The sequence below is a fragment of the Oryctolagus cuniculus genome, chromosome 6, assembly GCF_964237555.1.
Source record: "Oryctolagus cuniculus chromosome 6, mOryCun1.1, whole genome shotgun sequence".
Taxonomy (NCBI): Eukaryota; Metazoa; Chordata; class Mammalia; order Lagomorpha; family Leporidae; genus Oryctolagus; species Oryctolagus cuniculus.
In genome coordinates, this window is record NC_091437.1 from 145,585,547 (window position 1) to 145,601,706 (window position 16,160).

Below are 16,160 nucleotides of genomic sequence, written 5' to 3' on the forward strand. Positions count from 1 at the left end.
CATTAGTAGGAACCTGCATTGAAAGTGGAGGTATTGCCGGAGCTGTGGCGTAGTAGGTAAAGCCACTGCCTACAGTACCAGCATCCAATATGGGCGCCGGTTCGAGTCCAGGCTGTGCCACTTCCGATCCAGCTCTCTGCTATGGCCTGGCAAAGCAGTAGAAGATGGCTCAAGTCCTTGGGCCCCTGCACTGCCATGGGAGACCTAGAAGAAACTCCTGGCTCCTGGCTTCAGATCAGCACAGCTCTGGCCATTGTGGCCAATTGCAGAGTGAACCAGCTGATGGAAGAACTCTCTACCTTTCCTCTCTCCGTGTAACTCTGACTTTCAAGAAAAAGAAAGAAGAAAGAAGAGAGAGAGAGAGAGAAAGAAAAGAGAGAAAGAGAGAGGGAGGAGGTGGCCAACACTGTGACATAGTAGGTAAAGCCACCACCTGCAGTGCCAGCATCCAGATCAAGTCCTGGCTACTCACTCCAATCCAGCTCTCTACTATGGCCTGGGAAAGCAGCAGAGGATGGCCAGAGTTCTTGAAAGTCCTGGCTCCTGGCTTCAGATCGGCACAGCTCTGGTTGTTGCGGCCATCTGGGGAGTGAACCAGTGGACGGAAGACTTTCTATTTCTCTCTGCCTTTGCCTCTCTGTAACTCTGCCTTTCAAATAAATAAATAAATCTTTTAAAAAATAGTAAGTGGAGGTGCTGGTATGCTCTGATACAGGATACAGGCATCTCAAGTGTCAGTTTATCCTATTGTATTACAACAGCTGTCCCTTGGAGGCCATTTCTCCTCATCTCCATCCACCTCTACCAATTTGGAAGGATCTAATATAACTATGGCTTTAACAAGTATTCAGCTACAAAACATAATGTTCCGAACACAGTTAAAACAGTATTCTCAATATATCTTACTTTATTTCTGTTAGATAAGTATGTAAACTAAAAGTTATAAAACCTTAGAACCATAAAAAGACAATAAATTATCAAAGAGCAAAAGCATACTGGACACAGTCCTATAAATTTTAACCCATGTACAGGTTCAGGTAACCACCACCATCATATGGATATAAAACAGTTCCATTACTCCAAAAAAGTCCCTGTGCTAACCGTTATGTCACATAAATGGAGCCGTACTTACAGATTTTTTTTTTTAAGATTTATTTATTTATTTGAAAGTCAGAGTTACACGGAGAGAGGAGAGGCAGAGAGAAGGAGGTCTTCCATCTGATGGGTCACTCCCCAGATGGCCACAACAGCTGGAGCTGTGCCAATCCGAAACCAGGAGCCAGGAGCTTCTTCTGGGTCTCCCACGTGGGTGCAGGGGCCCAAGGACTTGGGCCATTCTCCACTGCTTTCCCAGGCCATAGCAGAGAGCTGGATGGGAAGTGGAGCAGCCGGGTCTCGAAATGGCACCCATATGGGATGCTAGCGCTTCAGGCTAGGGCATTAACCCACTGAGCCACAGCGCCAGCCCCGTACTTAGAAATTTTAAACTTCTGAGACTGGCTTATTTCACAAAGTATGTCTCTGAAATTCTTCCAAGGTGTTTTTTCATTATATATATAAAGTTGTTCCTTTTTACCACTGAGTAGTATTACAATGCACAAACTGTACAAATTTGTTTATTCATTCATCACTATAGCATATATTGGCCATTTGTATCTCTTGGCTATAACAGATGAAGCTGCTAAGAACATTTGTGTATAGGTTTTTGTATGCTTTTTGTGGGGAGCAAACCGGACTAGACTGTTACTGGAATTAAGACTTATTCTATGCATCTGCTCTCCCACAATATGGCGCTGGGAGAGAAGTAAACAGCTTCCGCACAGCTGCCTCCAGTTCAACCAATTAACTGTAGGACTTGCTCCTGATTGGAGAGCAGCGTACTCGGCGTGTGGGCAGCCGAGTTGGGATTGGCGGAGGAGGACTATAAAGGAGGAGAGAAACGGCATGCACCAGGAACATCTATGGGGAACATCTAAGGGAACCCGTGCAGCCCCCGAGAGAACCGGCCGGCGGTGTGCCGCTCCCCTGCGGAAGTGGGGAATGCGGCCAGGGGGAACTGCCCTTCCACGGAGGTGGAAGGGATAGTAGCCAACCCGGGAAGAACCAGCAGCAAACCCGGGGAGGGCCGAGCAGACGAAAGAACAGCGCAGGGTCTTGTGTCGTTCCTCCACGAAGAGGGGGAGCGACATAATGGTGCCGTGACTCGGATAGGAAACCTAGCTTGGATAGGAAACCCAGGACGGAGATGAAACTTAGGAGGGAAGAAACGGGAAGAACTAGGGAAAATATCGGAGAGAGAAACTAGCAAACAGCCTAGGGAAAAGCCGGACGAAAAAGGAGCCGGAAGAAGCTATTGAAAGCCTAGGCATAGACTCGAAACAGCCTAGGGAAAAGCCGGACGAAAAAGGAGCCGGAAGAAGCTATTGAAAGCCTAGGCATAGACTCGGATACGGACTACGGGGGGAAGCTGGGAGGAATCTCTAAGGTTGAAAGCGAAAGTGAAAGCTAGAACAAACAGACTCGGATACGGACTGTGGGGAGAAGCCAGGAGAAATGAGGGAGGAATATTGTTGGAAGAAAACTTAGGGAAACATACCGGGTAGAGAAAAATGTTAGGGAAATTGAAGCCGTGGGGGGCAGGCCAAGGCGGACACGAAAGCCACTTTGGGATTCTCAAGTTAGCCCGGGAATAGGGGGCGAAAAGTTGAAACCAGAAGCTGAGACGTAAGCCAGATTGGGATCCGTCTGATTAGCCCGGGGAGCAAAGGACGGGAAGCCAAATCGTGGGGCGGAGACGTACGCTGGGTTGAATTCGCCAGGCTAGCCCGGGGAACTTAGATTGAATGCTAGTGGCGGACACGTGAGCTACGCTGTGTTACTCGCGGAAGCCGCCGCGTGCAGAGAGAGCACGGGGCGTGAATAGATAGGGAACGGGGCTGGCGAGGCCGTGGTTCAGACGCGAAAGGGTTAAGCGTGGAGACCGCGGAGCGCGCGAAGCCGAGCCGCGCAAAGCCGGGAAGCTGCGCAGATGAGAGAGGCGCGCGGGCTGAAGCGGCGCAGAGCCGGGAACCCGCCGGCGGGGCGAGGTGCCGGAAAGCCGCAGGGATAAGAGAAACAGAAGTTTAGAAGTAAAGTGAGAAAAATAGGAATGCTGGAAGATAGAAGTAAAATGGGAGAAATAGGAATGCCCGGAGATAGAGAAATAGAGAAATAAAAAGGCCTCCCTACAACACTGCAATGTGAGAGCTTGGATTCGGTCTGCCTAATCAAGTGAGGCGATGAGCACCTGCGGGCAGCTAGCAGCTTATGCGCCGCAGGTCACCGAAGACAGGCACGAATTAACATCAGTAAGGCTTCCCCACAATACAACAATATTAAGCTTGGATTCGGTCTGCCTGATTTAAGGCGGTAAGCGCCAGCAAAGCTCGACCAGAGTATGAGCTGCAGGTCACCGAAGATAGGCACGAACCAACACTAATAAGTCTCCCCCACAATAAGGCAATGAGAAGGCTTGGATTCGGTTTGCCTGATAGGTTTTGTAAACACCTGCAGGCAGTTCTAGCAGAGCAGAGCATGCGCTGCAGGGCACCGAACACAGGCACGCATCAGCGCCTAAAAACCTCCTCACAATGGCGAAGAGAGGACCCGGATTCGGTTTTCCTGATTGATAGGACTTGTAAGAGCCTGTGGCAACTCTAGCAAGTAGAGCAGAGTGTGTGCCGCGGGACATCGAAGACAGGCGCGTATCAACGCCAAAAATAAAAAGAAAGGGGGATCTGTGGGGAGCAAACCGGACTAGACTGTTACTGGAATTAAGACTTATTCTATGCATCTGGCGCACAATATGGCGCTGGGAGAGAAGTAAACAGCTTCCGCACAGCTGCCTCCAGTTCAACCAATTAACTGTAGGACTTGCTCCTGATTGGAGAGCAGCGTACTCGGCGTGTGGGCAGCTGAGTTGGGATTGGCGGAGGAGGACTATAAAGGAGGAGAGAAACGGCATGCACCAGGAACATCTATGGGGAACATCTAAGGGAACCCGTGCAGCCCCCGAGAGAACCGGCCGGCGGTGTGCCGCTCCCCTGCGGAAGTGGGGAATGCGGCCAGGGGGAACTGCCCTTCCACGGAGGTGGAAGGGATAGTAGCCAACCCGGGAAGAACCAGCAGCAAACCCGGGGAGGGCCGAGCAGACGAAAGAACAGCGCAGGGTCTTGTGTCGTTCCTCCACGAAGAGGGGGAGCGACACTTTTAAGTTTCATTTCTGTAGTATAAATACCCAAGAGTCATATGCTGAGTCATATGGCAAGCATATGCTTAATTTTATAGGAGTACCCAAATTGTGTTCAGTAATATATGAAGGTGTCAACTGTTCCAAATCTCAATATTAACATACTTTCTAATTTTAAAGATTATTTTATATTTATGGCTTTAACTTATTTTCAACAATATCTCAAGGACATGAAATGTGAATGGTTATACAATCTGTATTTCCCCTCCTGTGTTATGAGAAACTCAAAAACTAAAAATTAACCATTGTTCAATGAGAAAGCCAGATTTAAAAATTATATATTAGAGTACTTCATTTTTTTTTAATGAGAAATGATTTTCACTTCATCTCCTCATTTCCTGGGAAAATGTAAAGAGGTCCAAATAAAATGGATGAGTTATTATAAATGGAATTTATTGTGAACTCAGTCATGAGGAATAATCTTCTAATGATTTAGATTTCAGTATAAGAATTTGGATTTCAATATAGGAATCAAATGTCTCCTTTCATAGTAACTACATAGAAATAAAAAATTACAGGGCAAGAATATATGAGTGGGTCTTTACCAAGTCCACAAAAAATACAAATTATGAATAAACTACACATGTATTTCAAATTTTTTCCACCCAAATAAACTAACCTGTTAACTGTATTTTCCCATGAACTTTCTTGAGTAACCTCATAGTAAGTGTTCTCAGTTTTCAAAATGACAATAGCAAAATGGTAATGTGCCCTTGCCCTGTAATTATCACCACCCCTTAGCTTCCAATCCTCCTCACCAAAACAGAGTTGGGGAAGTAATGCTATAGAGGATTATTAAGCACTAATAAAGTGTGGCCAGTGCCGTGGCTCACTAGGCTAATCCTCTGCCTGCGGTGCCGGCACCCCAGGTTCTAGTCCCAGTTGGAGCACCAGATTCTGTCCCGGTTGCTCCTCTTCCAGTCCAGCTCTCTGCTGTGGCCCGGGAAGGCAGTGGAGGATGGCCCAAGTCCTTGGGCCCTGTACCCGCATGGGAGACTAGGAAGAAGCACCTGGCTCCTGGCTTCGGATCGGCGCAGCATGCTGGCTGTACTGGCCATTTGGGGGTGAACCAACAGAAGGAAGACCTTTCTCTCTGTCTCTCTCCCTCACTGTCTAACTCTGCCTGTCAAAAAACAAACAAACAAACAAATAAAGTGGGGCCAGCGCTGAGCGTAGCAGGTTAAAACCCTGGCCTAAAGCACCGGCATTTCATATGGGCACCAGTTCTAGTCCCGGGTGCTCCTCTTCCGATCCAGCTCTCTGCTATGGCCTGGAAGAGCAGTAGAATATGGCCCAAGTCCTTGGGACCCTGCACCCATGTGGGAGACCCAGAAGCTGCTCCTGGCTCCTGGATGGATCGGCACAGTTCTGGCCGTTACGGCCAATTCAGGAGTGAACCAGTGGATAGAAGACCTCTCTCTCTCTCTCTCTCTCTCTTTCTCTCTCTGCCTCTCCTCTCTCTCTGTAACTCTGACTTTCAAATAAATACATAAATCTTTAAAAATAATAAATCTTTAAAAAATAATAAAGGGAAGCAAAAGAATTTTCTCTAAGAATCTATTGCACATCGAGCATCTCTAATCTAAAAACTCAAAATTCAAAATGCCCCTAAGCTTACGTCTGTTTGAGTTTCAACATGACAATTTAATTTCAAGTAGTACAATGAAAACAGCTGACAGTGAAGTAGTATGGCCAAGGTAAAATGTTACTTAACCATAAACATTAAAGGAACTACCTATTTTTTTATATGTGATATGAATAAAACATTTGGAAGACCTGTGTAGAAGTCTACATTAAAATTCAAAATCTGAGAAACCTTTAAAATAAAAATAGCAATTTAAAAATTCACTGTAATTGGACAGTTACTTCATTAATATACTAAGATAGCTTCATTTCCATTACTACTCCTTGACAGAAATTAAGACAGGAGAGAGGAATTAAAATAATTCTTGGAATTCTGGGAAGTTGAGACTTCAAACAAAATAAAAAGGCCTTCTCAAAGTTGCAAAGTCTATCTAGAGAAAAGAAAGAAACAGAGGAAAGAAAGACGTCAGGCACTATGAGCTACCTATCCATGGATACAGTTTCTCAAGCAAAGTCTACATTCAGTTTAGTCTAAGGTAATAAGTATAGGTGAAAATAGAAAAGCTAACACACGAGAGTCACAGCTCCTATGAAGGCAAACTACAGTCTATTTGTAATATGAAAGATTCCAAAACAAAACATTCATAGAAACTTGACCAATATGGCTTTAAATTGTTAGTACAGGTAATTTAACAAGTCAGCTAACAGCTGAATAAAATATGAAATGCCTTTAGTCTCTTAATGTTTCCTTTCCTTATATTTCCCTAGAGTCCAATTTTTTTCTTTAAAGAGATGGGTTCTCAATAATCTTTTCCAAAAAAATTCTTACTATTTTATTTATGTGAAAAGCAGGAAGAAAGATTTCCCATCTCTGGTTAATTCCCTAAATGCCCACAACAGCCAGGGCTGGACCAGGCTGCAGCCAAAAGCCAAGAACTCAATGCAGGTCTCTGACACAAGTGACAGGGATCCAAGCACCTGAGCCATCACCAGTGCCTCCTAGAATGTGTGTTAGCAGGAAGCTGAAGGAAGCAGAGGTGGGACTCAAACCCAGGTACCTCAGTATGATATGTGGGTATCATAAGCAGTGTTTTTGTTTGTTTGTTTGTTTTGACAGGCAGAGATAGTGAGAGAGAGAGACAGAGAGAAAGGTTTCCCTTCCGTTGGTTCACCCCCCAAATGGCCACTACAGCCAGCGTGCTGCACCGATCCGAAGCCAGGAGCCAGGTGCTTCCTCCTTGTCTCCCATGCGGGTGCAGGGCCCAAGCACTTGGGTCATCCTCCACTGCCTTCCCAGGCCACAGCAGAGAGCTGGACTGGAAGAGGAGCAACGGGGACAGAACCAGCACCCCAACCAGGACTAGAACCTGAGGTCCCTGCGCCGCAGGCGGAGGATTAGCCTAGTGAGCCACAGCACCGGCCATAAGCAGTGTCTTAACCACTGTTCCAAATGTTTGCCCCATCCCTAGTTCAAACACGCTGAATTTCAATCAACATTGAGTATATTCTTTCTATCAAAAATAGGAGATTCAAATGCCTCAACTTTAAACAAATAAGAAATTGGAAAGCTTTCATTACTTCTGTGTGTTATGACATTCTCTTATGTATTAAAAACCAAATCTTACCACTGAATTTGAAGTTTTATTTTCAATTTCAAAATGGTTATCTTTTTGTTTTAGCTTTATTAGAAATTTATTGGTTCATTAAGGAAGGAGAGATATTTCAGAAACAAAACTGGTAACAAAACTATTTGGAAATATGCTAAAGACCTTAACCACTATCTTTCTCTAAAAATACTAACATGATTCATGGGAGACACTGTGACGCTAAACTACCAAAAAAAGGTATTTCTTCTGGATAAGTGGTGTATTTCACAGAGCGGTGTTACCCTCTCTGCTTATGGCAACTAGAAATATAAGAACCAAATCTGTGTTTCCCTCTTGTAATAATGACACAGTAACTTAATTGTGTGTACACACCAAACTATGCAAGTTTATTCTTCATGCTAATTCCATTAGCTACTTTTAAAAACTTCTAATAAAACTCTAACACTAATTTCAAATCTTTTTTTTGAAAAAGCCAGAAACTAGATAAATACCAGAGAAAATAACAAATGTCACCTCTTTCATAGAATAATAAAGATTCTAGAGATGGAAAAAAGCTCTAGTCAAGTACTTACTAAGTAACTAAGGCTCACACAGCTATGTTCTAGCAGAAATGAAAAAGTTAAATATCATCTATCATTCCCAATTTCTAAGTTTAAGCTTTGAAAAGATTCTCCTTTATGATTTTCTTTATTTATAGCACTAAAGTTAACAAGGCATCTTCCCCATCAATAGATACTAAGGGATATCAGTGTTTCCTTCATGGACTGTAAGAGATCATGTTCTGTGAGATCTGGGTAGCAACACATTACTGATAAAGCAGATGTGCAAATGCTGTGTTCCCAAATGAGCAGATGGAGAGGCTTCTTACCCTATCATCAAACCCAGAGCTCTAGGTTGGACAGGACAGATGTTTTGGTCTTCCTCTATGGGCTCCTTCATTGGTGGTGTTTTTATTCATTAATGCTGTATATTTACTACTCCAGAGGCAGATGGTTTTTGTCATTTTTTTTTAATTTCCCAGGAGAAAGGAAATGTAGGTGATTCTGTAGTAAATCTTTTTATGTCACTTCTAAAGTGTGGCTACAAAAGCACGGTGCAAAGAATCACCATGTTCAGAAAGTTGTAATTAAAAAGTGTTTGAAGTTTGTAACTATAAAGCTGGATAGTTCTGCATACATTACTAAGGACTTACTTCTAAGGGTACAGTTTAAAAACTTGCCATGGGACCCCAAATCCCCTTAAGCTGGGTGGTAAAAATATCACCTTAAGTGTTTGAGCATATGGGTAGGATTAAGTCTCTGGTAATAATAATAGATAGAATTAAAAAGGAGTGAATGCTCCAACATGGGTAGCAGTCCACACAACAGACTCATAGAATCACAACCAATTTAAGTAGCACTCTGACCTTAGAATCAGCCCTTAAAGCATGCTGGTCTGGCTGAAAAGCCCGAGAGAGCATTTCAGGCATGGAAAGCCAAGACACTGTGGCAAAAAATGTCTTACATGAAAGACCTCAGTGTGTGAGACCCCAGTGGAAAGAAAGTCATTAAAAAAAGAGGTACTTTACTCTGAAGGGAATAGAGAACTTCTACTTTACTTATGGCCTTGTCTAAATACTGACAGAGATTGTGGCTTCAAAAGGCTTTCAGAGCCTAGGCAGCTCATGTCAAGAGCCTCAGGTGATCACTGATGTCGTACATCAGTGTTAATTGTTCCATTAACTACAAAATTCACTGTGCACTAACTTCTCATGTAGGACCTCTGTCCTCAAAGAATTGTATTATAATTATGTCTAAGTGCTCGTAAAAGATGTATCATTCTTTGGTGCTTCATTAAAGTTAATTAAGTTTCTAAAAAAAAAAGAAAGAAAACAAGTGAAATTAACTTCAAGATGCAATCACTTTTTTTTGTTTGTTTGTTTTTCTTTTTTTTTTTTTAAAGATGCAACCACTTTGAATAGCCCTTGTCTGGACTGTTGAGGAACAGTTTTGTTTGTTTTTTAGGGTTTTTTTTCATGCAATTTGTTGTGCTCTTAATATAGAGATAGTCTTCTGTGTATAAAGCTAATTAAGAGTGAATCTTAGGCCGGTGCCGCCGTTCACTAGGCTAATCCTCCGCCTTGCGGCGCCAGCACACCGGGTTCTAGTCCCGATCGGGGCGCCAGTTTCTGTCCCGGTTGCCCCTCTTCCAGGCCAGCTCTCTGCTGTGGCCAGGGAGTGCAGTGGAGGATGGCCCAAGTACTTGGGCCCTGCACCCCATGGGAGACCAGGATAAGTACCTGGCTCCTGCCATCGGATCAGCGTGGTGCGCCGGCTGCAGCACACTGGCAGCGGCGGCCATTGGAGGGTGAACGAACGGCAAAAGGAAGACCTTTCTCTCTGTCTCTCTCTCTCTCACTGTCCACTCTGCCTGTCAAAAAAAAAAAAAAAAAAAAAAAAGAGTGAATCTTAGTGGAGAATGGCACTGGGAATGGGAGAGGGAAGACCAGGTATGGTGAGAAGAATCACTATATTCCTGAAGTTGTACCTATGAAATGCATGAAGTTTATATTCCTTAAATAAAAGATTTCTTTAGGAAAAATTAAAAAATAATAAAATTTTTTAAAAGTTCCCAGGAGACACTTATACTGCTTATTTGGGAACACAATTTGAGAGCCGCTACAATATTACACAGCTAGATGAGTTAAAATTCTGTCTTAACTAAAAAGAGTTTATAATCGAGTTTTGGCATCTTACCTCAAAAAACTGAGAATCACAAAAATTTCAACCCAGTGCTATCAAAACCTTGAAAAGTCAAGTTCCCTCAAATATAGTTGATAGTATTCAGAGTATTAAAAATCTCAATGGGACACAATTAGGTAAAATAGTAAAAGCCCCAAGAATAGTAAATAAGCCTATTTACTATTAATTCAAAAGGGAAATAAACCTTTTCATTGCCAAAATAGTCACAAAACACTATTTAAAACTGCAAAAGCTGGAAACTATGCAAATGTCAAACAACTGGAGAATAATCATATAAACTATAATATACTGAGTAAACAGAATATAACCTGACCATAAAAGTAAGTGATTCCTTCATGTATTCATATTCATATACACACACTCACACATGTACACATGAAATAATGGAAATATTATATAGAAAAAAATACAACATAAAATTCATCACAGTAAGTTTACGGATAAGAATAGGAAGTAAACCTCAATAGGTGTAATCTTATTTAAGGTGAATGGATATTTTAGACAAAACATTTTTATAAGATATTTTAAAGCAGTCAAAATACGTTATGAACCTTTTAAAGTAGTTTCTGATCTGCAGGTTATGGTGACCAGCTGATTCATCAAAAACTACTTTTGGAGGCTGGCATTGTGGTGCAGAAGGTTAAGCAGCCGTCTACAATGCTGACATCCCATATAAATGCTCGTTCACTTCCCGGCTGCTCCACTTCCAATCCATGTTCCTGCTAATGTGCCTGGGAAAGCAATAGTAAATGGCCCACACGTTTGAGTACCTATCACTTATGTGGGAGACCTAGTGGAATTCAGGGCTCCTGGCTTTGGCCTGGTTCAGCCCTGGCCATTGTAGTCATATGGGGAGTAAACCAACAGATAGAATATCTCTGTCTGTCCATCTTTCTCTGAAGTCTGCCTCTCAAATAACATAAATAAATCTTTAAAAAGAAAAAGAAAGGAAATTACTTCCAATATTTATGAATAGTTCAAAAAAATCAAAGGCAGGAAAGTAATTGAAAAAATCTACTTTATATTGCCAGAATCACTTGTTAGAAATACTGATTTTTAAATAAAATATATAACTTACTGTTTTGATTCATTGTGACAAACTTCCAAGGTTGGATCATTATAAATAAAAGCAGCTTCCAAATCGTTGACCCTTACTCGATATATTCTACACTGTTTACTGTTCAACTTGATTCTGTTCAAGTTTGTGACTGTAGGAAATATAGTCAGTTCCACAAATCCCTGTAAAGACAAAGAACATCTTCATTAGAAATATTGGTGTGTTTTAGAACATATCCTTCCTGTTAACCACTTTTGGCCATTTACAGGATTTCATATAGCATGTAAGAGCAGGGACAGTACAGTATCATAATTAAATTTATGTGTTCTGGAGATAAGACTTGTAATTACATTCCAGCTCTACCACCTAGTATTGTATGGTATCAGGGTAGTTACTCTAGTACTCTGTGCCTCAGTTTCTTCACGTGTAAAATACTCACAACCTTTTAGGGTTTTTATGACAATTGAGCAATTTACTACCCAGAAGAAGACACTTAAAATCATAGCTGGAATCCAGTGTATGGGTAATAAATATTTTTGATAGACTTTCTACTATTTTATTTGTGTTCTGCTATTCACACTATCTTCTAAGCCTATTCATTAATGTTTATGGAAGTCTCCAACATCCACTGAGTAAACAGGCAGATGGAAGAGACTCTCTTTCTCTCCCCAACCCGCGTAACTCTGCCTTTCAAATAAACCTTAAGAAAGAAAAAAAAAAAACAAAAAAAAACAAGAAGTTCCAAATCTCTATCTCCCTCCCACCATTTTTTAACTGCACATACATAGCCACTCACTGTTCAGCTCTATTTAATAGGCCAAAAGCACATGAAATGTATCATTTTCTAATGTGACCTACAACTCTTTCCCTCAACCCCCTCCTTCTCATTGCACTCACACACAGAAAATAAAATAACCATCTACCCAATCACTCAAATTGAACATATTAAGTGCTTACTTAATGTTTACTGAATGATACAGGAGAAAAACATTTAATTGAGAAAATTTAAATTAAAATTTATAAAGTACATAAAAAGAAATTTAGAAGTAGATGCTATACAAGAATACATATATACGGGACATAAAGAACCATGATAGAGTTGACATAAAGTATTCTCAGATGCCAGGAGAAAGGGAATGAAGTACTACTCAAATGATCTAGAACAGGGTTTTTCAACTTTGGCACCACTGACATCTTGGGCTGGAATGTTTCTGTCACGAGGGCTGTCCTGGACACTGCAAGATGTTTAGCAGTATCCCAGGCCTCTACAAGAAATACCAAGGACACCAAAGATGTGACAACCAAATATGTCTCCTAGTGTGGCCAAGCATACCGTTAAGGGGAAAAATCATTCCCAGCTAAGAAACAATAGATTAACAGGTAAAACTATTTTGAATCCCTTGGACTTTCTTCTGAATCTTTCATTCTTTTACTGGGACCTTGTGTCATCTCTTAAGTCTTTTCTGCACTTCCAGTAAGTGAATACGTGACTGTTAAGTGAATTAACCAGTCCTTCAATGCTAGCTCTTTCCTCCCCTTTACTATGCTCCAGCCAGTATTTCTGCCACTACTCCCAATCCCCCTCACACTTGGATATCAAAAACACCCACTTCCTTTGACCTAAGTCCTTTTCTTTTTGTCTCCTTCCCTCTGCTTCTTTGCTTCCACTTTTCTTTAACCTACTAACTGGCTCCTCTCCATTACCCCCACTGAATTTGTATCCACCAAGGTCATCAATGATCTTTAAATTATGAAAACCACCAACCTTTTGAGTTCTCATACTATTTTCTCTTTCTTCAGTACTTGATAATACTGATGACACCCTTCTACTTGAAATATTTCTTCTACTGATACTCTCTCTTTTTTAAAGATTTATTTTACTTATTTGAAAGACAGAGTTAGAGAGAGAGATGACAGAGATAGATCTTTCATTCACTGGTTCACTTCCCAAATGGCTGCAATGGCCAGGACTGGGTCAGGCCTAAGCCAGGAGCCATGCGCTTCATCTGGATCTCCGATGTGGGTACGTGGGCCCAAGTGCTCCGGCCACCTTCCACTGCTTTCCCAGGCACATTAGCAGGGAGCTGGATCGGAAGCAGAGCAGCCAGGACTTGAACTGGTCCCCATAAGGAATGCCAGCACTGCTGGGAGTGGCTTAAACTGCTACGTCACAACATCAGCCCCTCTTCCATTCTCTCTCTCTAAATACATATAAAGATTTATTTTATTGAAAGGCAGAGTGACTGAGGAGACAGGAAAGACAGAGAAAGACATCTTCTATCCACTGGCTCACTCCCCAGACGGCCTCAATGGCCAGGGCTAGACCAAGCTGAATCCAGGAGCTTGCAGCTCCAATTCAGGTCTCCCACGTGAGTGGAAGGGGCCCAAGCACTTAGGCCATCTTCTGCTCTTTCCCAGACATATTAGCAGGGAACAGGATCAGAAGCGGAGTAGCCCGGACAGGACACAGTGCTCTGATATAGGATGCCATCACTGCAAGCAGCAGCCTAACCCTCTGTGCCACAGTGCCAGGCCCCCAATACATACTTTCTTATTTGACATGTTCTAGGCATTACAGTAATGACTGAAACACACACACACAAAAAAACTCTTTTATTCTAAAACTTAAAACAAATGAATAAGGACAATTTCTAAAGAAACAATTAGTTAGGAATAAAACAAAATATATCAATGTGATAGTGTTCAAGAGAGTAATTTAGATTGTGTAGACCCAGAGGGTAATGCTGGGACTGAAACCAGAATGATATGAAGACCTGGTTAGGGAAAGTGTTCCAGAGGTGACAATAAGGACAAAAACAAGTACAGAATTTCTTGCTTCATAGCACACCAATGATTCCTACTTCTGTCTTTCAGACCCCTCTTTCTCAGTCATCACTGTGCCATTTCCCCTTCTTCAATACCTGTACGTGTTCAACAGAATTTTATCATTGGTCTTGTGTTTCTTTTCTATTTAGATAGTACCAAGAGATCACACCTGTCTCTGAAGCTTAACACATAAATCCATATTCCCCTCCAGGCACCTCTATCTTCACTCTGAACTACTTTTATCTACTCATTTTGAAAGTATTTATTTAACACCATTCTGGATGGGGATAGTGGATCAAAGGAAACACAGAAAATCAGTGCTTTTATAAAGCTTACACAGTAGGCAAGAAAACAGATAATGAATGATTCCAAAACAGTGTAACATCAATATATCAAAACACTACATAATATCATGAAATCCAAAAATACTTTACCATAGTCCACCACATATTCCAGTCCTGGCCTATTCCTCTAATCTCTCCCCCTCTTTCTTCTAGTAATACAAGCCTTCTGAGTGTTTCAAGACAGACTAGCACATTTTTACCCCAAGGGGAACAATTAGTCTTATAGGATCAGTCATGTAGGGATAAATAAAGCAAGCTAGGATTTTAGAGAGTAACAGAGGAAACAATCATTTTAAAGTGCCTAGTCCAAAAAAAAAAGGCTTCTCTGAACAAATGGCATCTCAACAATGATCTGAATGAAAAAAACAGAAAGTCTTTGGGGCCGGTGCTGTGCCTCACTTGGTTAATCCTCCGCCTGTGGTGCCGGCATCCCATATGGGTGCCAGGTTCTAGTCCCGGTTGCTCCTCTTCCAGTCCAGCTCTCTGCTGTGGCCTGGGAGTGCACTGGAGGATGGCACAGGTGCTTGGGCCCTGCACCTGCATGGGAGACCAGGAGGAAGCACCTGGCTCCTGGCTTTGAATCGGCGCAGCTCCAGCCATTGCGGCCATTTGGGAGTGAACCAACGGAAGGAGGACCTTTCTCCCTGTCTCTCTCTCTCTCTCTGTCTAGAACTCTACCTGTCAAATAAAGAAAAAAAAAGAAAGAAAGAAAAGAAAGTCTTCTAGTTAAAGGAAGTCCAAGCCCAAAAATCTTGCAACAGGAATGAGTTTAAGTATGTTCAAGGAATAGCCAGAAGGCCAGTACAGCTAGTGAAGAGAAGAAAAGAGTAGAAGGCTCAAAGGAGTAGTCCAAGGCCACATTTTTTAGGGTCCTGTGGGTCATGGTAAAAAATTTTGGATTTTAGTATGATGTCTACCTGAATGTCTTGATAGATCTCAAAATCAAAATGTTAAAACCAAACAATCATATACCTCAATTCTCTCAGCCTTAAAGGGAACATCACCTGTGTTTTAATTAGACCTCAAATGTTCTATCTAAAACCTCGTGACAAAGCAATACCACTTAATCCAGGTCAACTAAGAATTAAAAAATGAAAGTGGGGGCTAGTGCTGTGGCATAGCAGGTAAAGTCACCGTCTGCACTGCCGGCATCCCGTATGAGTGCTGGTTTGAGACCCAGCTGCTGCTCTACTTCCAATCAGCTCTCTGCTACAGCCTGGAAAAGCAGTAGAGGATGGCCCACATCCTTGGGCCCCTGCATCCGTGTGGGAGACACAGAAGAGGCTCCTGGCTTCAGACCAGCCCAGCTCCGGCCATTGCAGCAATTTGGGGAGTGAATCAGCAGATGGAAGATCTCTCTCTGTGGCCCTGCCTTTCAAATAAATAAATAAATCTTAAAAAAAAAAAAATGTGGCCGCTTAGTAGCCAAGTCAATTAGTGAACATACTAAACTTATTTGTGAGAAAAATCTGACTGTGCACTTAGTCATGTTTCATGCACAATTCTAAAAACATCCGGTTATATAGGCTTTCATATTCCACAACAAAGTTAAAGAAATAAAATTCTAATCAAGAAAAAGCAACGAAAGAAAAGAGGAGACTTGAGGAAAAACAAGAGTAACAGCAGGACCACAGCACTTGGAATTACACACACCTGAATTCTTAGTCATACTTATTCTTGAAACACAATTATCTGGAAGAATATTAGAGTTTC

General features: G+C 42.1%; 1 protein-coding gene across 8 annotated transcripts in view; it reads right to left on the bottom strand.

Annotated features, from left to right (window-relative positions):
- TAF2 (TATA-box binding protein associated factor 2) overlaps positions 1 to 16,160 on the bottom strand; it is a 135,554-nt gene that overhangs the window by 118,316 nt on the left and 1,078 nt on the right. For all 8 annotated transcript variants that reach the window (XR_007918706.2, XR_007918709.2, XR_007918710.2 and 5 more), the window contains exon 3: positions 11,299 to 11,459. Coding sequence is in view for 5 of the 8 variants with exons in the window: in XM_051844012.2 (XP_051699972.1) it covers positions 11,299 to 11,459 (161 nt within the window). In the remaining 3 variants the exon portion in view is untranslated. The remainder of the gene's footprint in view (positions 1 to 11,298; positions 11,460 to 16,160) is intronic.